This window comes from Juglans regia, chromosome 3 (assembly GCF_001411555.2).
Source record: "Juglans regia cultivar Chandler chromosome 3, Walnut 2.0, whole genome shotgun sequence".
NCBI lineage: Eukaryota > Viridiplantae > Streptophyta > Magnoliopsida > Fagales > Juglandaceae > Juglans > Juglans regia.
The window spans coordinates 4,669,714-4,694,286 of NC_049903.1; the positions used below are offsets into that span (position 1 = coordinate 4,669,714).

Below are 24,573 nucleotides of genomic sequence, written 5' to 3' on the forward strand. Positions count from 1 at the left end.
TCAAGTTTAATACACTGGAGGAATATCTGAAAGTACTGAAATATCCAACAGGGGTTAAGCTCTATAGGCACATGGTCCTCACCTGATCCACCAGCTCTTTATCAATGTTCCATTGATTTTATTGGTCCTAACACTCTATTCACTGGCATGAACCCTTGAAGACAGTGAACCACAACCAATTCCATGGCTAAAAATAGGAACACAGCTATGAGCTATGTGTGCAAATGCAAAATTTAATTGGGCCAAGTGTAACTTTTGAACCCAACAAGTACAAGCAAACTCTGCAGACAGTTTTCCTATCTTGGCACTATGTGGCTTCTGATCAACCTCTGGAAGATACTCTCTGCCCCCATTTGAGTTTGGAATTTATATTTCTATCCTTTTTATATGATGCTGGTCAAGTCCCAAAAAATATAACAAAAACAGGTTTATATAGAAAGTTTATACATCATATTATTATCTTATTTTTATTTTATTAAATATGATGTAGTATATTTATTATTATTAAATGATAATTTATTACATACTTTTTTATTATCTAATTGTAATGAATATGTCACATATTATTTAATATGATTAAAATAGGATAAAAATATGATATACAGCATTACTCAGTTAAGAATCCTTAATTCGGGGTCAACCCAGATCGACTATTACAGAGTATCATTAAGACTTGAGGAACAAAACATTTTGGTACTCACATTATGTTTTTTTTTTTTTTTTTTCTCTGCCAAAAAGAGAACCAAACCACCAAAAAACAAAAGAAGCTTATCTTCATAACTAAACTCAAACCTCAGTTGATTCCAATCCCCCATCAACAACCTAAAAAAGAAATCCCACAAAGTCATCATACTTTGCATCTCTCTTTCTCTCTCTCTAATCCTTTCCTAATCCCCAACTCCAATTCCCGTACAGGCCATCTTGGGACCACGAATCTCCACACCACTCTCCAGAGTGTGTCACACACGCTCCACCTCTTCATTTCTAGAGTATTTTTTTCTCTCATGCATCCTGTTTTCTTTTACTAGCAGCTGGCTGCTGAGCATTCGTGGGTTTAGGATATGAGGTAATGCTTCAAATCATATTAATTTATAAATTTATTTTATATAATTTTTTTATCATTAAATAATTTTTTATTAATTTATAAAACTCACAAGTAGACTATAACCTCCAACCCGGTGGAGTAAGCAGGTCAGCGTGACTCTCAAACCCTACCAAAAGCAGTGGAGGTCCGGGGGATAGAGATCAATCATCAAAGATAAAAACATCTTTATAAAAACAGGGTGCGTTTAGAGATAAATAATTTTAAATAAAAATTAAAAATTTAATAAAATAATATTATTTTAAGATTCAAAAATCACAAGAAAAATCAGAAGAAAAGCACAATATTAAGGCGAACACTACACTAGAGTAGTCGGTCATGCTTTCTAATTTAAAAGCTGAAAACAAGAGAACACGATCCACCTCGAACCTCTCTCCACACCCCTTACCTGCCTCCCTCCTCCCAATTCCTCCACTGTCACCAACACCAGTGCACCACCTCTGTCTCTCTCTCCCTCCCTTTCGTTTCTATCTATGCTTAAATCAATTGGTGGAGGCAGGCAGGAGAGAGCTTTTTCGAAGAAACCCATCTCCGTGTATGCGTTTATGTGGGTCTCTCGGTTCTCTGTCTCTGTATCTCTTTAAAAACCACCGCTACCACCCTTACTAGCTTTCCTTTCGGTTGTTGTATTCTCTTTGTTATTCAAACCTTGATATTTCTGCCAGAAAAGAATCAGCTCAGAACTGAAGAACCCAGATACGAGAAATAGTGAATTGGGAGTGGGAAGAGCCAGATTTGAAGGGGGTAATATGAGGGAAGAGGACTCTAATTGGTTCTCAAGATGGGAAGAAGAGCTCCCATCGCCTGAAGAGCTGATGCCCCTCTCCCAAACCCTAATTACCCCTGATCTTGCTTTGGCTTTTGACATACGAAATCCCAACAACAGCAATAATAATATTTCCCCTATCCAACAGCATGCCTCCCCCCAACCCCAGCCCCAACCTCCTCCTTCGAATCCTTTACCCGCTTCAGCCACCACTCCTCCCCACCCAAACTCCGCGGAATTCGCCGCCGATTCTGCCGAGTTGGGTTCCGGGGCCGGTGGGGAGGAGCCTGCCCGTACTCTCAAGCGGCCGCGCCTCGTGTGGACGCCACAGCTACACAAGCGTTTTGTGGACGCTGTGGCTCACTTGGGGATCAAGAATGCTGTCCCCAAGACCATAATGCAACTGATGAGTGTGGATGGGCTCACTAGGGAGAACGTCGCCAGCCATTTGCAGAAGTATCGCCTTTATCTCAAGCGAATGCAGGGACTTGGCGGTAGCGGCGGTGCCGGTGGAGGTGGTGGTGCCGGTGGATTGACAGCCAGTGTCGATCCTGCTACTGACCATTTGTTCGCGAGCTCCCCGGTGCCGCCGCATTTTCTGCATCCAGGTCGCTCCAATTCGGAACATTTCTTGCCGTTTGTGCAGGTGCCGGTGGCTGCAATGCAGCACCACCATCACCAGCAGCAGCAGATTGCTGCGGTCGCAGCCCACCCGCAGCTACAGCCGCAGTATCACAGGCAGGTAGGGCATTTCGGGTCGCCACCGAATGGGCAATTTGAGCATCCATTTCTGAGTAGGCAGTCACAGTCGGTGCATAGGATGGGGGCACCAGTGCACAATCCAGTACAGGGGTATGTGGAGGACTTGGAATCGGCTAATGGAACAGGAGGAAGGAAGGTTCTCACTCTATTTCCAACTGGGGATGATTGAGTTTTGGTAATTGTTAATGCCTCCTTTAACGTCTTAGTTTTCGTTTCATTCCGTTTCTGGGTCTTTGTGATACTGGTATCTGGCGGTATTTGTTAGATTTTTGTTTTGCTTAGACTCTTTGTTTTTATTGTCGTGTTAGTTTGCCTTAGTTATCCTGGTCATAGTAAGTGGTGTTGGGCTTCCATTGAAATGGGCATATTTCTGGGTCAAACAACTTGGGTCAATTAAGCTTCTGTTGCCAATTGGATGTCTTTCACCATGCTTTATGAGGTTAGAATTGGTGGGTAGTGTCCCTCACCGCGTCCTTTAGTTCTGTGGACTTCTACCTGTATAATTACATTGTTTTTAGCGATCTCTGTCTTCTGTGAGCTTCTGGTGACGGATATTGATCATGATGTCACTCCGGGCGGCAATTATGTTTCTAAGCTCCTCAACAACTACTCTAGTGTTTTGAGAAGGAGTCAATCTGGATGTCTTAGAAGTTTATTTATCCCATGGTAGTCTGGGAATCGGCTGGTTTTCCAAACCTCAGTCTTCTCACTGGTGAAAGGTACTCATTGGCATTAAAAGTGTGCATGGCCAAAGCATCAAGTTTATGAACCATTGGGATGACAGGTGAGGATAAATAATGCTGGGAAATACCATTATGTTTCTCTAGAAATCTAAAAATGTGGCCATTACCCATAGTTGGCATGTCGGGTGCTGAATTTCTCAGCAATATCCTGGAATCTCGCATGTGTAAGACCTCATGTTTATTAGTCTGATTTTATTTAGAGCTGAGCTGTACCTGTTGTACATTGTGTGACTCCATAGAAGACTTAAAAGCTTACTGCAAGCAGACCTCTTAAAAAAGCTGATTTATATTACATTGTTGGAGTTATTTTAATGCTCCAAGAATATTAAATTAGCATAATTTTCTGATACTTCTTAGTTATCATAATCAAATTAGCATTGCCAATATATTCTTTCATGTAGCATAGAATTGGGCACCCAGCCCAATTCTGAGGATCAATAAATTTTCTTACTTATCAAAAAAAAAAAAACAAGGAATTGGGCACCCAGCAGTTCATCATTTAGGCATACATTTGCATATGAACTAATACTTGCTTTCACCAAAATGCATCAATTTCAAAAAAAATAGGGAGGTTCTAAAACTTTTATAGTCATTTTTGAATTCTATATCGAGTTAGTAATTAATTGATCTTAGTTAGATAGATACTCTCTTCACTATATTGGTTCTGAAATTCTAATTGATAAAATGTGGATAGGTCCTTTTGAATTGGGAACTTAATTTGATATGAAGAAACTGAATACCTTACTATAAACACTCAATTTGGAGTGAAGTACTATTTCCTATAGGGATTGGCCGATATGTCATAAGATTTTAAAAAAGTACTTAATTCCCTTAAAATTCTCGTAAATTTAATGAAACATAAAAACTAAAACTTTCTACTCGTAGTTGGTCTGTGAAATTATTTAATTATTGACTGAGGTTAACAATTTTAGTTTATAATTTTTTTTATATGTGTAGTTTATAATTCTTAGAAGCATGTTTCCATGTCATGCACTTTGTTCTTCATTGTAATTTTCTTCGTGTTTTCAAATTTTTGGAATTTTTCCATCACTTGCAAAATTTTAATTCTGACCTAAGTTGTTTTAGGTGCGGTTTGGATAGAGAGATGAGATAAGATGAGATGAGATGGTTTTAGATTAAAGTTGAAAGTTGAATAAAATATTGTTAGAATATTAATATTATTTTGGGATTTGAAAAAGTTGAATTGTTTATTATATTTTGTGTGAGAATTTAGAAAAATTGTAATGATGTGATGAGATGAGATGAGATGAAACACTTTCACTATCCAAATGGAGCCTTAGCTTCCCAGTTAGAATTCAGATTTGGCACCCATTGTCAGTTAGTGATGTATATAATTAGTCATTTAGTTTACCTACATAACATGTTGATCATGTGGAAACATCCATTATGCTTTGAGAGAATCTGCATTTTTCTTCTCTAGTTAAACCCAATATGCCACAATTTCTTCTTACAAGTTTGTTGCACTACCTTAATCTATTGGGTATCAATTTGCTCTGCATCTCGGCATAACATGCTTGAGTTTTTCATCTTTATACTACAGAGACTTGGCCTGGAATTGCAATATGTTCTATTTGTTTGCCAAGTAAATCTAGGAAATTAGAGGGCAACTTCTAGCATTCATAGTAGGTTGCATGCAGTTGGAGTGATCATTGTACATTTCAAGTCTTCTCTTTCTTTTTGTATTACTTCTGCTAGGCATAGTGCATTAAGTTGGAACATTTGGGAATGAGATTATATTTTGTCATCAGAGAGCGCACTGTTTTGTTTTGGTCAAGCAAGGTCACTCAGCCATTGATCTCCCGGGATTAATAAATTAAATCTGTCCTTTTAATCAAGCCTTTGGCAGTTGGTTGATGTGCCTTCTACAATATCCAACCACATAGAGGGGTGATTGCATTTCTAAATATAATGGTAAGTTGTTCACCATGGCTTGACTGCAACCTTCCGACTGGTCACTGGTCCATGTCATCCTAACTATTACATGCCTTAGATGGAGGCAATCTACCTGGTAGTTCGCAGTCATTTTCCATACTCTTTAAGCATATGATCGTTTTACTTGGAAGACCATTTTGTACCACTTGTATCAAAAGTGGTGCCAACTCAAATGAAAAGCACAAGACATTTTAGAAAGATCATTAAAGTTTTACTCTTGGGTCAGTAATCATGTCATTCCAAACTATGTTTTCTATATTTGAAGCCGATGCAATATTGGATAGTCCCAAAATGACCCAGCCAGTCATAGTTTTCTGCTTCCATTGGGCTCAGTAAAGGCAGATGAGAATGTGCCAAATGCATGCAAGTTTTTCCGCTTTCTTGAATGGAAATAATATTTGCACCAAGTAACAGGTGGTTTACATTTGTAAATTGCAATGATTCTTGGGATGTATCTCTCTCTCTCTCTCTCTGGTTCTAAGCTTGGGTGATGGGTCGGTCTCACATGCGCCCCATCAAAGTTGTGGAATTTTTAAGTGAGCCTTTTCATCCCCCCCCTCGAAGAAAAGGAAAAGTCGGATGCCTCCTCGAGCCGACATGACATTTAAGATTCCCAACACCTCAAGCTGCGAGCAGGTGGAAGACAACCTGGATCTCACCTAATAATTGTGTACTCTGAAGGAAGACTAAAATCTTATCACACGAGAGGAAGAGTTCTAATCATACTCAAGAATCTGTTTCCCTTATAAAACATGTGTGCTTGCTTATTAAAGTAGCTCCCAAATTCCAAACTGATGAAAGACAAATAAATTGAATCTTACGATTTCTATAAGGCCTTGATTTTCATATTCTTTTTCTTTCAACAGTTGCAGTGGGGGCGAGGACAGAACGAAATAATCCCGTTTGTGACAATCACGTTATTCCAACAAATAGGCCCAGCATTGTAGAATAATTTTGATATGCATCCTTCGTGTTTACAATGATTTACCAACGTGTTCTTAGGAACCATCCTATAAAATAAAATGATTAGGTTTGAATGCTTAGACAGCTCAGAGATCAGATAAACAAAACCTGTATCATCCGAAGAGAGAATACTTTCGAATAATTTAAAGAAGAAGATTAAGTTGTTAAATATCCAGTAATAAACGCACGATGGAACTCAGTTGGCAGTGATGTAATCGAGTTGTTCCAATTTTTGTTTTAAACTTAAAAATGCAAAGCTCCCCCACCATGTGAGATGATTGCCTTCATTTCAGGAGTCAACGAATCAAAACTCGAGTTGAGTTGTTTGGACATGCACCCATCCAAGCATTATAAGTTGATTACAATATTTGAATACTTTCTTAACTTATTAGGCGGATTATTTGAACATAAGCTGATGACAAGATTTGGCACTTCCTAAGCAATGCCTCTCCGACAGCCAACAAGTGACTCACGACCTGTAAATGAAATGCATGATTCCACGACAAAAGGATTTTTTTTTTTTTTTTTTGAAGAGTAAAAGCATTACACTCCATTACTACTAATGTCAATATCCAAATTAAAAAACAACAAAAAACTAGAACTGCAACAGAGGTCCATAACAGTCTCAAACAATAAACCTAATAGCAAAGCGGTCTAAAGTATAACCAGGTCTACAAATGAATCGGTAGTGTAATCCATATCCCCACATAATTGGCACTTAATGATTCTGTGAATAATCAAAGGTCAGTGGCTGCTGACAGAGCGGAGCCTGCAAAGTTTGAAAATGTAAATGAGATGTGAAAGACATTTACACAGTCACTTATAACACCATGCATAGAATCTGTGAAATCGCAGATTCCCCCAATCCAGGAGCAGAAAAACTTTAAAGAAAATTGGTAAGTAAATGAGAAAAATGCAGTGCAAGCAAGGCTATAATCAGAATCCCTTAGAAGCTGTCTCCAAAATAATGGCAAATCCACCGTATTGAATTAAAACAAATGGTATCAACAAACCTAAAACCTAGCGTCGCAAACACAGCCATATCTGAGATGTACTTTCCCAAATATAAGTTGTGAATCAGCAGAAAAAAGGACCTTGCAGCATTCTCAGTATAAATTTTTTTTGATAAGTAGCATTGTCAGTATAAATAAACAAGACATTGACAGGTAACATAACTTTGTGTATATACTTACAAAATAAAACATAACTTTGTGTATACAATGGTTGATTAACATCAGGAACAGATCTACCTTTTTAAACAAACCCACTATTAATATTATCAAGTTCAAAAGCCTCAACTACTATCTCAAATTTCATTTGTGTGACACAAGACCCCTTCAGCCTTCAGGTACTGTAACACCCCGAGTCCAAAAGTGTGATTTATTATTATTATTATTATTATTATTATTGTTTTTGTTATTGTTATTGTTTTATTAGATATGTCTTGAGGTAGTAAATAGTATGATCATATAAATGTATGCGTATTGTGAATATTATTGTCATATATGAAAATATGATGTGCTTATGATGGTTATCTACGCTACGCTAAGAGACAAGCCAATGTTAGATTCCTTTCATGATCTTGAGGGAATATGAGATTATGCTTGAATGAATAAATTTGTTTGATTAATTGAATGTTACTAAAAATCGTATGAAAGCAATGAGATATTCATGTAGTAATTCAAGTAAGTATGCCATGTAATAGAATAGCCATATTATGCGAGCCATGTTCATGTAGTACTTAGATTATGTATGCCATGAAATGTCATAAAATATTCAGATCATATTATGTTATGCCATGTATAAGAAAGTACCATGTTATGTTATGCCATGTATAAGGAAGTGTCATGTTATGCTATGTCATGCTATACCATGTTCAAGAATATGACATACCATGCTATGATATGTACAAGAATATGACATATTATGCCATGTTATGCTATGCCATGTACAAGAATATGCTATGTTAGAAATATTCATGAAAACCTAATAAATTTTCATGCATTAAGGAAGTTAAGAAATATTACGGTGCCACGGACTCAAGCGTGGTTAACCATAAGTTAAGTGAAACACGGACCCAAGCGTGTTTCACTCCATGTTATGCAAGTTAAGTGAAACACGGACCCAAGCGTGTTTCACTCCATGTTATGCAAGTTAAGTGAAACACGGACTCAAGCGTGTTTCACATCATGTTATGCAAGTTAGGTGAAACACGGACCCAAGCGTGTTTCACTCCATGTTATGCAAGTTAGGTGAAACACGGACCCAAGCGTGTTTCACTCATGTTATGCAAGTTAAGTGAAACACGGAGAAACACGGACCCAAGCGTGTTTCACTCCATGTTATGCAAGTTAGGTGAAACACGGACCCAAGCGTGTTTCACTCCATGTTATGCAAGTTAGGTGAAACACGGACCCAAGCGTGTTTCACTCCATGTTATGCAAGTTAGGTGAAACACGGACCCAAGCGTGTTTCACTCCATGATAAGACAAGATAAATAAGATATTATGCATTCACGATTACATGTTTGCCACGATTATGTATGCTTCCGCTTTTGGTCAATGATTAAAACATCTGCTATGTGAGTCTATAATGATATACGTATGTAAAATCCTTCAGAAAGTCATGTTACGTGTTTGATTGTAATCTATGAAGTTGTAGGTATGTTTTGAAGAGTCTCATAGAAATGAAATGTATGTTACAAAAATTATATTTTACGGTATGGTATGATGTGCTACTTACTGAGTATTCGACTCATTTTGTTTGTTTGTCTTCTTGTTTTCTTCTATGTCTAATTCTCGCAGATGATGTCTATGATGATGCAGAGTTGGATGGCCAGGAATAGATCTAGTACAAAGACTTAGGAATGAATAAATGATATTCACACAAGAATTAGATTCCTTTTTATGTCATTCATAGGATTAGTTTGTGTTCTTTTATTTTATGTTTAGTTGTTAAAACAATCATGTTCAATCTAGTTTTAACGTTTTGATGAATTTCAATAAATGAGGTATTTCTGGATATGAATCTCTTTACCGGGCACTAAGTTATAAATGCTAATAACATCTCTATCCTACAGGAACGGGGTGTTACAATTGGTATCAGAGCCCAGGTCGAGAGATTCTGTAGACTTTTAAAAACAAAATGATTCTAGGATAGAAAATACCTAGGATGAATCCTGGCTAGCTTGAAGTTCAAGAGAAGTTATTTACTATTAAGTTGATGTTTGTTGTCTTGTTTTGCTTGATTGAATGATTGAATTATTACTTGCTTATTGAATAGATGGTGTTGTTAGAACGACACCGGCTGATAGGCATTTTGGAACATGCTCGTTTAGCTATATTTCCTATAAGCTATTTATTTTATTTATTTTATTTTTTTTAAGCACTTGAAACTTGGTTGATTTTTAATTGCTTTTGCAAGTTTTCTTTTGGATTTCTTCCAGTATATTTTATAAAGATCGGGTATTGAGTACACTTTACATCTCGAGGACGAGATTTCTTCTAAGGGGGGTAGATTGTAACACCCCGAGTCCAAAAGTGTGATTTATTATTATTATTATTATTGTTTTTGTTATTGTTATTGTTATTAGATATGTCTTGAGGTAATAAATAGTATGATCATATAAATGTATGTGTATTGTGAATATTATTGTCATATATGAAAATATGATGTGCTTATGATGGTTATCTATGCTACGCTAAGAGACAAGCCAATGTTAGATTCCTTTCATGATCTTGAGGGAATATGAGATTATGCTTGAATGAATAAATTTGTTTGATTAATTGAATGTTACTAAAAATCGTATGAAAGCAATGAGATATTCATGTAGTAATTCAAGTAAGTATGCCATGTAATAGAATAGCCATATTATGCGAGCCATGTTCATGTAGTACTTAGATTATGTATGCCATGAAATGTCATAAAATATTCAGATCATATTATGTTATGCCATGTATAAGAAAGTACCATGTTATGTTATGCCATGTATAAGGAAGTGTCATGTTATGCTATGTCATGCTATACCATGTTCAAGAATATGACATACCATGCTATGATATGTACAAGAATATGACATATTATGCCATGTTATGCTATGCCATGTACAAGAATATGCTATGTTAGAAATATTCATGAAAACCTAATAAATTTTCATGCATTAAGGAAGTTAAGAAATATTACGGTGCCACGGACTCAAGCGTGGTTAACCATAAGTTAAGTGAAACACAGACCCAAGCGTGTTTCACATCATGTTATGCAAGTTAAGTGAAACACGGACCCAAGCGTGTTTCACTCCATGTTATGCAAGTTAGGTGAAACACGGACCCAAGCGTGTTTCACTCCATGTTATGCAAGTTAGGTGAAACACGGACCCAAGCGTGTTTCACTCCATGATAAGACAAGATAAATAAGATATTATGCATTCACGATTACATGTTTGCCACGATTATGTATGCTTCCGCTTTTGGTCAATGATTAAAACATCTGCTATGTGAGTCTATAATGATATACGTATGTAAAATCCTTCAGAAAGTCATGTTACGTGTTTGATTGTAATCTATGAAGTTGTAGGTATGTTTTGAAGAGTCTCATAGAAATGAAATGTATGTTACAAAAATTATATTTTACGATATGATGTGCTACTTACTGAGTATTCGACTCATTTTGTTTGTTTGTCTTCTTGTTTTCTTCTATGTCTAATTCTCGCAGATGATGTCTATGATGATGCAGAGTTGGATGGCCAGGAATAGATCTAGTACAAAGACTTAGGAATGAATAAGTGATATTCACACAAGAATTAGATTCCTTTTTATGTCATTCATAGGATTAGTTTGTGTTCTTTTATTTTACGTTTAGTTGTTAAAACAATCATGTTCAATCTAGTTTTAACGTTTTGATGAATTTCAATAAATGAGGTATTTCTGGATATGAATCTCTTTACCGGGCACTAAGTTATAAATGCTAATAACATCTCTATCCTACGGGAACGGGGTGTTACAGGTACCCTGCCAAAGTAGCTGTTAAGTGCACTTGTGATTTTTTTTTTTTTTTAAATAAAAAAGGGAAAACCTCAAAATAAGTGTTTGCATTCTTGCCAACCATTCTCTATCAAATTCTTTCTTGCTACTCCTAATCACATCAGCACTCTGTACAAAATTACTAAAGCATTTTGAGTTAAAAACAGATGATCCCAACGACAAAGAGATCCCAACGACAAAGACATGATATAACTGGATATTGGCATAATGACAATAAGATAGCATACCAATCAATCATTTGTAATAAATCTTTATATTCCCAAAAGCATAATCAATAAGAACATCAAGTAATGTGGCCCACCTGGAAAACAGCATGTCTAAATGGCTCATACGAATGTGCATACATCATAGCAGCACTTGGCCACTGCATGTATGTAGCATCTCTAGATGTCTGATTCAATCCCATGGCAGAAAAAGGGCCCATAGCCGGGCTCGTTGGGGGCCTGTAGCTGAGCGTCCTCTGCATCTGACCCAACTGAGAAAAACCAGTATCGTACTGCACAAATGGGTGTTGTACCTTTTGCATATTGAAAGGCACCAAGTTATAATTTTGATTGGGTGGAAGGTTCCTAACATACCTGCAGCAGATGGTAATTCAATATGATCAACAACAGAGTTTATTTCACAATAAACTCTGGACCACAAATTCTGAAAGAAAGCACCAAAATAGATGTCACGAAAGTAAGGATTAGATCAAAGAAGACAACAGGTGCCATGACAAAACATCCCAATCCTTAATTAGTAAGCAGATTTATTCCTATCCCCAAATAATTTTTTTTTTTTGGGGGCAGGGGGGAACCGACATCACTGGACAGAAAGGGCAAAAAGTTCTAAAATAAAATTCTTATAAAAGCAGACTGATCAAATTTCAAAACAGATACCAAGGCCAGTGCTCTGAATTGTCTGCAGCAAGCATGTTCATCAGGCCACAAATGCCAAAACAGAAGTGTCCTTGCTACACGAACATCCACAATCCTTTTTTTTTTTTTATAAGTAAAAAAAAAAAAACATCCACAATCTTTTTTGATAGGTAGAAGTATAAAATGGAATGCAAATATGAACATCCACAATCTTGATAACTCCATAACCCAAACTCAATAGAAACAACAGAGTCCTACCTCTCATAACTACGATCATAATCTGGGTCGGTACGATCCTTTTCCCTATCTCTGAAAATGGCAACTCGAGATGAAGTGCCAGCATCCTTGATTTCAGTATTATTTTCTTGGTTGATCATAGAATTTCTGAAACCTTCGGTCTCATCCCTGCTCAAACAAATATTTTCCATTGGGACCTGAGAAAATGTATCATCTGAGTCAGGACTGCTAGGGCTACAAAAGATGCGAGCCCGTGCCCTGTCATACTCCTCCTTCCTCTCCTCCACACTTCTCACAGGATTTCGTCTGATACCAACATCATTACCTCCATCTACAGATGCTCTGTTCGGCCTCGGCCTGATGACAATTTTAATCTTCTCACGTTTATCATTTTCTGGCTGATTTACAGGTATTTCAGATAAAGACACAGCACGGTGTCTGCTTTCTCCTGTTTTCCTCACCAAAATTCTATTTCCCTGACCATCTGAGCCAATATCCTGAACCATAGTTTGAAGGCCATAGTGTTGAGCAACACGATGTGCAGCGAGTCGAAGGTAGGAAGTAGGAAAATGTTGGAACTCAAATTGCTGCTGATCAGGAATGCTCAAAAACCTCTGGATATCGAGTTCCATTCTCAAAACTGAAACAGAATGAAAGACATTAGCAACTAATTCAAAGAAAAAGAAATAAAGAAAGGAAGAGGAAAAATTACTACAAAAATAAAATCAAGGAAGCAACTTCTAAGTTGCCCTCAACAAAAATCTATCAAAAGAACAATCAAACCCCCTTGGTAGATTAAAAAAAAGGCAACGGAAGATTCAGCTAACTTGAATACAATCTTCAACTTAAAATCAGAGGAAAAAAGAAGACTCCCCAAATCAACCTACCTCTAGCTGTGCACCACCTTACCCGCAGCTACGACTAAAAAATCCCGTCAATGTCGAAAATATACTCAAACCTCAAAAACTATGATACATGTGGCCACCCAATCAAGAGCAACATGGATTCATCACTCTACGAGTGAAATGAAGCCCAATCAGACATATACCTGGAACCTATTTTGTTCTAGCTGAAGTTTAATCCAGAAAACATCAGAGCTGAAATCAAATACTCAACCTCCAGTCACCGTGCATGTGAAGCATCACTAAAGGAATAACATGGTTTGCATCCATTCTTAGGAGAATATTAACTGGGGAATTCAATAACACACCACCCCCTGCAGCAACTACAGATGAGAGCAGTGAAAAAACATCTCCTTACAACTAACCCTATGTTTGGTAGAAGAGATGGAAAGGGGAAAGGCGGATACTGAAGAGGGAAAGAAGAAGAGTCCAGCTCCCCTCTCTTGTTGTCTAGTTGAAGAGGGGAGGAATGGAAGGGAAGACACCCTCTCAATGTCAAATTGTCAATTTAGACAATGAAAATATGAGAAGGGTTATATCTATATGCACGTATGCATGTCAGTATATATGTCTATGGAATATGCAGATCCTCAAAAAGTATATTTTTTACACAGAATCCTCATTCAAGATGCCTTCATTTGTGTTGAGCATCCCTTTTACATGTGTCTAAAGAAATGTTAGACGCAGAGGCCAGAAGATTCTAACACAATATAACTAGATTTTTGTAAATTTTAATGAATACCTATTTACTACAGTTTCATTTCATAGGGAAATATTCAAGAAATATACAACATTCAAATCAAATTGCAGCCTAATGTAAATATTGAAGATTGTTTTTTTATCTAGATCTTATCTATAATATTAAAAAAATTAATAGGTGGCCTTGACTATGTTTCCAAGGAATAAAACTCACCATCTATTAACCAAATGACCATGATTGTTCTTTATCGAGTGAGTATAGGAGTCAAAATACAATTATTATTATTTTTTTTTATAAGTAATGTATTAATTATCAATGTATTATGAATAGCAATGTATTAATTTTATCATGAGCACCTAAGCATTCATATTTAACACACTAAGTGCCCGTGATTTACTTGTTTTGGTTGTAAATCCTAATTAGGTGTTACTCGAGTATATATCCTGCGTGCTTGGGCTATTGCTATTATCTTATTAATAAAATATCCTAATTACCTATCAAAAAGAGAATCAACCAACAAAAATACTTTTTTGGACTTTTGATCTAACTTATCTCTTTGATAACTAGGACTTAAGGCATATGCATCACAACTAAATAAACACACGTTACATGGGAACAAGTATATAATATAAGTTTTTGGTTAAAAAAATTGATTTGTCCATAATTTTCTTTTTTTTTTTTTTTTGATCAGTAAAAAGTGAATTTTCATTAATATGAATGAAGATAGGCAAGGCCTATGTACACAGGGAGTATACAATAGAAAACACCTAAATACATTCTTCAAAAACTAAATTTGAGCTAGGAACTCATGTACACTGTTTCCATTAAGAACAATGGCTGAAAACCATAATAGTAAAGTGTGTAGAAAAAAATTCTGAAGCTCCTCCATCGATCGCTCCCTATCTTCAAAGCAGCGTGCGTTCCTTTCCAACCAAATACACCACATAATGCACAGCGGGAACATCTTCCAAGCTGCAGCTACTTGTGTACCGCCTTTTAGACCCTTCCAACAAGCAAGCAAGTCCACCACCTTAGCCGGCATAACCCATGCGACATCTACCCTACGAAATATTCCATTCCACAACTCTCTCGTCACCTCACAATGCAATAATAGATGGTCCACTGATTCTCCATTTTTTTTGCACAAATAACACCAGTCCATTACTATGAGTCCCCTCTTTCTTAAATTATCCGTGGTTAGAATTTTCCCAAGTGCCGCAGTCCACACAAAAAAAGCCACTTTGGAAGGTACGCGTGACTTCCAAATACTTTTCCACGGAAAATATTCATTACCTTGTGATACCAGAATTTTATAGTATGTCTTGACTGAGAACTTCTTACTGTCTTTGCCCCTCCATTGTAGCCTATCATCTTGTGTCATTAATCTTTCTGAGGAATATATCATGCTAAAAAATTCTGAAACAATAGACAGCTCCCAATCATGATTAGCCCGAGTGAATAAAATGTTCCACTGAAAAGAGTCTTGGGCAATCACACATAGATCTGCTATAGAAGCCTCCCTATTAATCGCAATATTGTATAGAGCTGGAAAGGCTCTCTCCAAAGAACGCTCTCCACACCAAACATTCTGCCAAAACTTGATGCGAGTGCCCTGACCAACTACAAATCTAACATTATTTTCAAAGCACTGACATCCCCCCCTTATATATCTCCATAGACCCACACCATACCCCCCCTTACTTCATTAGTGCACCATCCCCCCCAAGCACCTCCATGTCTCGAAACTACCACTTCCTTCCATAATGACTCCCCTTCTTCTTGATACCTCCATAACCATTTTCCCAAAAGCGCTTTATTGAAAGTTCTCAAATTGCGCACACCTAAACCACCACCCGAAACTGGAGAGCAAACTTTGTTCCAACTAGCAAGATGGAATTTAGTTTCTTCCCCCAGACCACCCCACAAGAACTCCCGGAATAATTTCTCGATACGATGCGCCACCCCTACCGGCAACGGGAATAATGATAAGAAATAAGTTGGTAGATTGGATAAAGTGCTATTGATCAAAGTGAGCCGCCCTCCCTTCGATAAATACAACCGTTTCCACCCTGCCAATCGTTTCTCTATTCTCTCAATAACCCCTTCCCATATACCTCTAGTTTTGAAAGTGGCACCCAAAGCTCAACACTTTATTGCTGAGGAATAAAGTGTTGAGCTTTATATATTCTCTCTATTGTGGCACCCCTTCCTATATTCTCTCTATTGTTGAGGAATATATATAATTTCCACACTTTATTGCTTTGGTTTTCAGCTATTGTATTAAATGGGGATGATATACATGAATTCCTATCTTTAGTTTAACACTCGTAGAATGTATCTGCCTATTTCATTCACATCAATAAAGTTTATATCTTACTTATCAAAAAAAAAAATTTTAGATGGTAAAATCTCTCTCTCTTTCAAGCTGCATAATCCTACACTTCACTTTCCAACCCTATTTCTTTTTTTTTTTCCCTGGACAATGGTCAAAGATCAACAGGTTGGGGGTGAATATGGATTTTGAGCCACACAACGTTTTTTTTATATGAGTAAACGATTATATTGATATGAATAGGCATAACCCAAGTACATGAGATGGTATACAAAAGGTCACACCTAGTTAGAGAGAAGTAATAGAAACAAGAAAATCATGAAAAACCGAGGCCACAACAATCTATAGCTGCGGCCCAAAGAAAAAGAGTGCTAACAAAAAATAATCTAAGTTCTTCTAGTGAGCACTCCTTGTCTTCAAATGTCCGGTCATTTCGCTCCTTCCATAGGCACCACATGATAAAAGTCGGGACCATTTTCCACACTGCTGAGATTTGTGGGAAACTTCGTAGATTTATCCAGCTGGCCATGAGCTCTGTCACTATGGCAAGCATAACCCAAGCTAACTTCATTCTATTAAACACTTACTTCATTCCGTAACATTCCAGCCACCTCACAATGCAACAGTAAATTATCCACATTTTCACCATTTTTCCTACACATACAACACCAATCTACTATGATCACCTTACGTCTCCGTAGATTATATGTCGTCAAGATCTTACCTAATGCTGTTGTCCATACAAAAAAAGCCGTTTTGGGAGGCTTGAGCCACACAATGTTACCATGACAATGAGGGGTTTGCTTGACATTTCACTACAAGGTTTGGTCAAGGCAATGTGATTCATGGGCCAAAGGCCCACCAACTTCCATCATTACTCAGAAAACAATGAGTGACTAGGCCGTTCCTACTAGGTGTCACCAGGCTAGAATACCTAATGTTTCACATCCTACTCATGATGGTAGAAATGAATTTCAGAAATTCAATTTCTTTTAATTAGAACAGGTTAACAAAGCATAATCCTTCTAAAAGATACTAGCAGCCTTCATTTACTACATTGATCGTGAAAATAGCACAAAAGGTGGTACAAGCATCTATTTGGAAGAAGTAGGAAGTCATATCATGAGTGAATTAAGTCTGGGACAAAGTACTCAACAAATGTATAAAAGATAAGGTTTCTGATCATTTTGGACACAAAGCTCCACTGGAATGAGCCTGATATACCACCTGTTTCCTTAATGGAGCTTGCACTTCCAAATAGACAAATCAATTCCGCATACATATACATATTCATAGTCTCGCTTTCCATCGCTTTGCATCAATTTTCCCAGCTAGCAAACCAATCAAAAGGTAAACCCCAGATCAAACCCAGATCTGACAAGTTCACAACTATCCACCCAATCCAACTCAATTAAAACCCATAAACCCTAAAACCAAAAAAACCAGCAAAAGAAAATTTAATCACAAAACCAGAAATTATAGAACACCCATCAATTGAACCCATAAGCGCCAGATCAAATTAAATCAATCTCGGGTTTGCAAATGAGACTTGGGGCTGAATGAATAAAATTTTAACGGAAAAAAGTACTAACTGGTGAGACGGTGACGAGGGTTCTGGAGAGCCTCAACCAAGAAGGGGTCCACCATTGACTCCTTATCTTTTAGCCCAGCAACGCCATCATTGGTAGCAGAGGCGTCCATGGCCATGAAGTCTCCCTGTTCCTCTGTAATTTCTCTCTCTAAGACCTCCCCTAAAAGATTCCTTTTCTTCTTCTTAGCCAAGAAGAAGAAGGAAAGGTTATTGCCTTTGAAGCATTCAGGGAGGGGAAGGAACCCTTCCTTTCTTATCCTACCAACGGAGAGAAGCTTAAGAAGGATACGAAGAGATTTTTATAGGTCCCGAAATCTTTTCTTCGTCAAAGTAGTGTTGAAATCCGATTAGGACAAAAAAGTCTGCCCAATATTTTCTCTCCCTTTTCTTTTTTTTTTTTTCCTAAAATTTTCGTTTTGTTGGGTACGGTTTTTTCTCTGCAGTTTTGCCGCGGTGGACTAACCCGATTCATCAATGTAGAAGTTCCATGCCGTGTAACGTAAGTTCCGATCATAACACTCGGAGAGTTTTTAATAAGAGCATTGCTATTCTTAAGTATACATCACATATCAAAAATTTTTTAATTTTTTAAAAATTTTTTAAAATATTTTTTGGTTTTATTATTCTTAAAATAATTGAATTATTCTACTCATAATCCATATACTACACATTTAATAAGAGAATAAAATTAAAGAAATCCTAAAAATGATGGTGTGTGGTGTATGAGGCTTAGAAATTGAATTTTTCTTTTAATAATTAGACAAGATTAGATTATATAAATTAAAATTAAAAATTAAAAATTGAATAAAATATTATATTTAATATTATTATTATTTTAAAATTTTAAAAAATTAAATTATTTATTATATTTTATATAAAAATTTAAAATAATTATATAAAATGAAATAAAATAATTTTTATATCCAAAACTAGCCTTATTATACGCATGAACAGCATGTGAGGTGTTGGTTCTACTCTATTCTTATTATCAATTTATTATATAATAGTATTATAAATAATAAGTATCCAAATTCTGCAAATTCTTTTAAACAGTTTGCTCAAAATAATTATATTTTTTCTTATAGATCTCACTCGTGTTTTTTTTTTTTTTTCAAATGACTGCACCAAACTTTCAAATTTTAAAATTATACAAATTATTTTTCCCACAAAATAATGACCCATCGACCCTAAAAATTTAAATTGATATAAAGATGCAATTTATGTGTTGGGATCAAATCAATAGCATATAATTTAATTTCAAAATAAGATCAAAAATCAAGTTAAGAGATATGACAAGTTAACTCAAACTTTTAAAAGGAAATGGATTTAGACTCCAAAAATAACAGAAACTCGAACTTCTAACAAAAAAAATATTTCACAAGACAAGTTATACCTCTATATTTATGAGGAGATCTCTAACAAAATTAAATGTCTCTATTTATTTACTTTTATTCGTTAATTTATTATCTATGTTATAGATGAACACGATAAGTACCGTATCGAAGTTTGAATCATCTTGTTGGCTGGAGATGACTCTTTCCTTATTTTCAATTTGTTGTATAAATTAAGGTATTAACAATATGTTTATGATAAAATTGAGAAAATTTATTATTTAACGTTGGTATTGAAAAGCCATCTCTACCATATATCGGATACATTATATAATTTGATTTAAAAAATTAAATTTTAAATTTTAAATTTTATAGATTAAATCTGATTATTTAAGATTTATAAATGTCACGTTAATAATATGTCATTCAGATATCTTAAAATAACATTAAAAATAATCTAAAATATAGGCCCAGTTCCATTTTAACGAACCCAATGGACCACACGTTTGCCCTTGCCGTGCCACGCTGGGCTCCGCCCTGAAAGAGAATTGGGAGGCCGACTGTACTTAACGACCAAAAGCTAAGCTCGCCAAGCTGGCCCATTGCCTTATCTTTGCATGCAAGTTGGGAACGTTCTGTTGTCAACTCTACTGCCTGGATGTAGAGGAAAAAGAGGCTGATTGCCTTGAAGGATAAAATACAAGGAAGACGGCCCAGCATGTTAACCCTTCCTATTTTCCACTTCAGAAATGCTAAAGTTTTCGAAAGTGTGTCTCAAAGTGTATTCCGAAATTTATTTTTTTATTTTTTTAACTTAGTGATTAAGGAAGTGTTTTTTAATAATATTTTGAATATTTTATTTTTTTTAAATATTTATAATAATTAAAAATATATATATAAATAAAAAATAAAATATACTTTTTGAAACACAGACAAATTTTCGGTGAGTGTAGCATTGCTCTTTCCACTCACATATTTGTGAGTCTTTAATGTTTATTAAGCTTCTAATGACTTGGCATTTAGAAAGACACGCAGCAAAGGAAATAAATTTGTTAAGTGGATGTCGTGAAAGGAAGAGACATGCTTAGAGTATACTTGAAGTTTCAAGCAATTTTTATTTTTATTTTTTATTTTTCATTCTATATTTTTAAAACGTGTGTTATACTTGATGACTTGGCCATGCAAAAACTTGAACAGAAATTCTATATGAAAGCCTTATATCATGCACATTCACTTAATCAATATTTAATTTATCATTTTTATCATTTTATCTTGATGTTTAAATATGTATATATTTAAATAAAATAATAAAAATAATAAATTATATGTTGATTAGGTAAAATTGGTAAGATTTGACAGTATAGACCACGTATGTAAGAGAAACTATTTGTACAAGTCTTAATAGACAAGTTTTGCATATGTTCTTTATAAAAAAATAGACTCCACGTGAAAAAGTGTAAGAAAAACTTTTTTCTTTTAGTGAGATCCATATTTTTTTAAAAGGTCAACATGAAATTTGTCAATTATAAACTTGTACCTAGCATTCCTCCGTATATAATTAACGTGTTAAAACACTTTTATTGAATTAGTTAAAGTTAAATTACATTTTATATGAATGTAAGATGAATTTAATTTTTAATTATTTAATTTTCATAAGTATCCATATTGAAATAATCATTTTTTCATTATATGACAGTAAAATAATATAAGATGAATTTAACTTTGACTATTCACATCAAATCTCCACATTGAATTATCTATTTATTTATTATATAGTAATGAGTAATTAATAATTTTAAAAATATTTTAATTTTTTTAATTATGAATTTATTTTATTTTATTATATTTTACTATTCATAATATTATATATTAATTAGTAATTATATTCTAATTATATTTTTTCAATTGTCATTTAAAAGGGAGAGATAAATAATTGATATAAAAGGGAGAGATAAATAATTAATATAAAATATATTTGATGAATGAATAGTTAATTTTAAAATTAAAAATAATTTTAAAAGTGATCATATTTAATGAATTTAATTTTTAACTAATTCAATGAGAGTGTTCCAAGAAATTATCTTCTCTAGAGTTACAAATGCTAAAAACCATTAGATTATAGAAAAGGGTTTTCATTTAATAATAGGAAAAATGATTAAAATACGAGAGGAAGTTTGTGTATTCCAAAAGAGTATCATCAACAAACACATGCAGTGACACGGAATTGAAGCTACACCACCGAGTATGCGTGGCGGAAACGGTAATTCTTCACCAACACCACGTAATGAAGTTCCCATATCCCCATTGCCCCATAGGCTATAGCTGTTACCACTAAAAAAATACCTTTTAAAAAAAAAAAACAAATTAAAAGAGCATCACAATGTAACTTACTTGTTACTATTTATCATATTAATAACAAGTGAATGCCACGTTCGGACGAGGAGTCATATTTATACTCTTTTTTTTTTTTTTTTGAAATAAACCTCCTTGTATTCAATTCAAATTTTAACTGTATCATAATACATTTTGTCTATCCTCAATTGATTAGTAATATACCTAGGGCCCTCCTCAATCCAATACAAATCATTCACCCCATGTACAGCCCTTTTTGCAAGTTGATGAGCTACCTCGTTACATTCTCTACGAGTAAACCCAATTTTTCACTCTGGATAGAGCCTCAATTTCTATTGCAGATCTTTCACCAGATGACCCAGACTTGAATCATTCATCTCTCCCATCTTCATGGCTACAATCACACCCTTTGCATCCCCTTCAATCATGACCTCTCTCACTCTCAACTCTTCACATAGGACCATAGCCTCCCACATGGCAGAACACTCAGCCCCAAAAGCACCAAAGATAGCTTCTCTGATAATAGATGTTGTAGCAAACACCTCACTCATTCCATCTCTTATAATCACCCCAATACCCATCTTTTTAGAAGGCACATTAATAGCTACATCAAAATTTACCTTTAATTTCGTATCCCCAGGTTTCTTCCATCCCCTACCACAGTTGTTACCAACATCAGCTGCACTTAAATTTACTTCTCTCTCCTTTTTCCTTCTAGCCCTATTGAATTCCTCATATCCTGCTACTGACCACTGTACCACCCTAGTAGGACTTGCAAATTTTTTTTCAAAGACCACTTTATTTCTTCTATGCCATATATTCCTCATTATTAGAACCATATTCTCAATGCTTTTCATCGTGAGTTTGCTGTACAGTTCCTTCCATAACTGGAAAAAACTTTCCACACCCACTCTCCATTTTTACACTGGATTTTCCCTTTCTGCCCACACATCTGTGGCTGCTGGACACCACCAAATAGCATGCATAGCTAATTCTTCATCACTTAAACAGATTGGACACAAGCCATCCTTCACTATCTTTTTCTGCTATAAATTTTGCTTTGAAGGCAGAATATTGTTTGCAAGTTTCCACAAAAAGTGTTTCACTGTCCCTGAGACATTCAATATCCATATCTGCTTCCATATAGTTTCCTCTCTATCTCCCTCTGAGGTTTCCCCATCCCCCATCCTCCTAACTTGCTGCAACATATGGTAGGCACTTCTAACAGAATACTTACCATTAGTAGTTTGGATCCAAATTAGTCTATCATCTGCACCCATAGGGCTAATAGGCAAGGCCAATATCATTTCAGCTTCATCTTCATCAAAAACCTGTTTCACCAACTCTATCTTCCACCCTTTAACTGAGTCATTAATCAGTTCACTCACTCGAGCTTCAGCATTTAGCACTTTTATTTGAGATTGAACACAGTCAGTTACAGGTTTAGGCAACCATTTATGTCTCCATATATATACTTATACTTAAACACTAAATTTATTTTTTTATCATATTTTAAGCAATTAATCTATTTAAATAACCAGTCTAAACTAAATAATATGTTATAGTATACTATTATTTTACTGTATTAACGTAATTTTATTCATAAATAATGTTAACAATAAAAATAAAATAAGAATATAGTACATTGACCATTATAAATGTATTAAATTTAGATGTTTTTCTTTGAATTTTAAAATATAGAAAAAGAAATAAACATGTTTAAAGAAAAGTAGAGACTTACAGAAATAAATACACTCACACAATTATGTTTTCTTTGATGGATGACACACTCACGCAACTTTAAATGACAGTATAGAAAAAACAAGGCTTGTATCTTCCTATGTCTCTTATATAATTAGATCTAAAATTGAAATAAAAAATAAAAAATTATAAAAATATGGAAATAGTTAATTAGAGGCGAGGAATATTGCACGACCACATTTTAGGAAAAAACAAAAAAGTCTTAAATGTAGTGCTGTCGCGAGCCGCGAGTGTGGTCAGGATTCCAGGGAGTTCCCAATGAATTTCGTGGGTCCCAGTTTTCGCGTTGCTTTTGACACGTGGAGGATAAGGAGCCTGACTTTAGGCGCGTTGTTTCATGCTCAATGCACGCACTTGGAAAAGTTGGTCCGCTCCGTTTCCAAATTATTTCGTTTAGAGCAGTCTCGTTGAAGTAGTCAAAATTAAAAGATAATTTTAATAAATATAAAAAAAAATTAACTTTTAATTGTTCTATTTATATAAATTTTTATATTAAAATAATTATTTTTTTATTATATAATAATAAAATAATATAAGATAAAATTGATTTTAGTTATTCACATTAAATCTCTACATTAGATTATATATTTATTCATTATATGATAATAAATAATTAATAATTTCAAAAATTAATAATTTTTCTAATTAATAATTTTTTTAATTTTTTTAATTTTATCATATTTTATTATTCTACTTATTATATGTTAATTAATAATCATATTTTTATTAAATTAATGTATCACTAAGTCAAATTAATATATTAATTGTGATAAAATATGTGATAGAAAGAAAGATAGATAAATAATTAATAAAATATCTATTTGATGTATATACAGTAACCTTTAAATTTGGAAAAACTTTTGAAAGTTACTGTAGCTAAATTCTATTTAGAATTTGACTAATTCAATGTGAGCATATTTTACTCTTTAATAACTAAATACTCATTGGATTTAACTTTTAGCTAATCCAATAAGAGTGTTCTTAGGTGTATCAACATGTAACGCTATTTGTGAATTCAATTAAAAAATGATGAAATTAATGAGTTTGAATTTGATGTTAATAACTCGGGTTAAAATAGGTTGATTTGTTAAGATACGACTTATAAATATGTCAATTTTTTTAATACGAAATCAATCAATTTTATCAGTTTAAAATTTATTTTAAAATTAAAATTTTATT

The 24,573-nt window shown here is 34.7% G+C and overlaps 2 protein-coding genes across 2 annotated transcripts; one reads left to right on the plus strand and one right to left on the minus strand.

Moving 5' to 3' along the window:
- Positions 1 to 1,410: 1,410 nt before the first annotated feature.
- LOC108983410 (transcription factor MYBC1-like) lies at positions 1,411 to 3,720 on the plus strand. The gene has a single exon (XM_035688798.1). The coding sequence runs from the start codon at positions 1,852 to 1,854 to the stop codon at positions 2,797 to 2,799; it is 948 nt and encodes a 315-aa protein (XP_035544691.1). The 5' UTR covers positions 1,411 to 1,851; the 3' UTR covers positions 2,800 to 3,720.
- A 3,064-nt stretch (positions 3,721 to 6,784) lies between these two features.
- Positions 6,785 to 18,309, minus strand: LOC108983415 (R3H domain-containing protein 1-like). Its single transcript, XM_035688286.1, has 4 exons — positions 17,952 to 18,309; positions 12,447 to 13,065; positions 11,630 to 11,906; positions 6,785 to 7,058 (listed from the first exon to the last, which is right to left on the minus strand). The coding sequence occupies exons 1-4, from the start codon at positions 18,064 to 18,066 to the stop codon at positions 7,008 to 7,010; spliced, it is 1,062 nt and encodes a 353-aa protein (XP_035544179.1). The 5' UTR covers positions 18,067 to 18,309; the 3' UTR covers positions 6,785 to 7,007.
- Positions 18,310 to 24,573: the final 6,264 nt, after the last annotated feature.

What these genes read in the sequence shown, in the direction of transcription:
- LOC108983415 (XM_035688286.1), bottom strand. Translation starts at nt 18,066, where the DNA reads ATGGCCATGGACGCCTCTGCTACCAATGATGGCGTTGCTGGGCTAAAA. An exon ending in CCCTCGTCACCGTCTCACCA is followed by an intron (nt 13,066 to 17,951) that starts GTTAGTACTTTT and finishes ATTCTGTTTCAG; the next exon opens with TTTTGAGAATGGAACTCGAT. An exon ending in TTAGACATGCTGTTTTCCAG is followed by an intron (nt 7,059 to 11,629) that starts GTGGGCCACATT and finishes CAAACTTTGCAG; the next exon opens with GCTCCGCTCTGTCAGCAGCC.
- LOC108983410 (XM_035688798.1), top strand. Translation starts at nt 1,852, where the DNA reads ATGAGGGAAGAGGACTCTAATTGGTTCTCAAGATGGGAAGAAGAGCTC.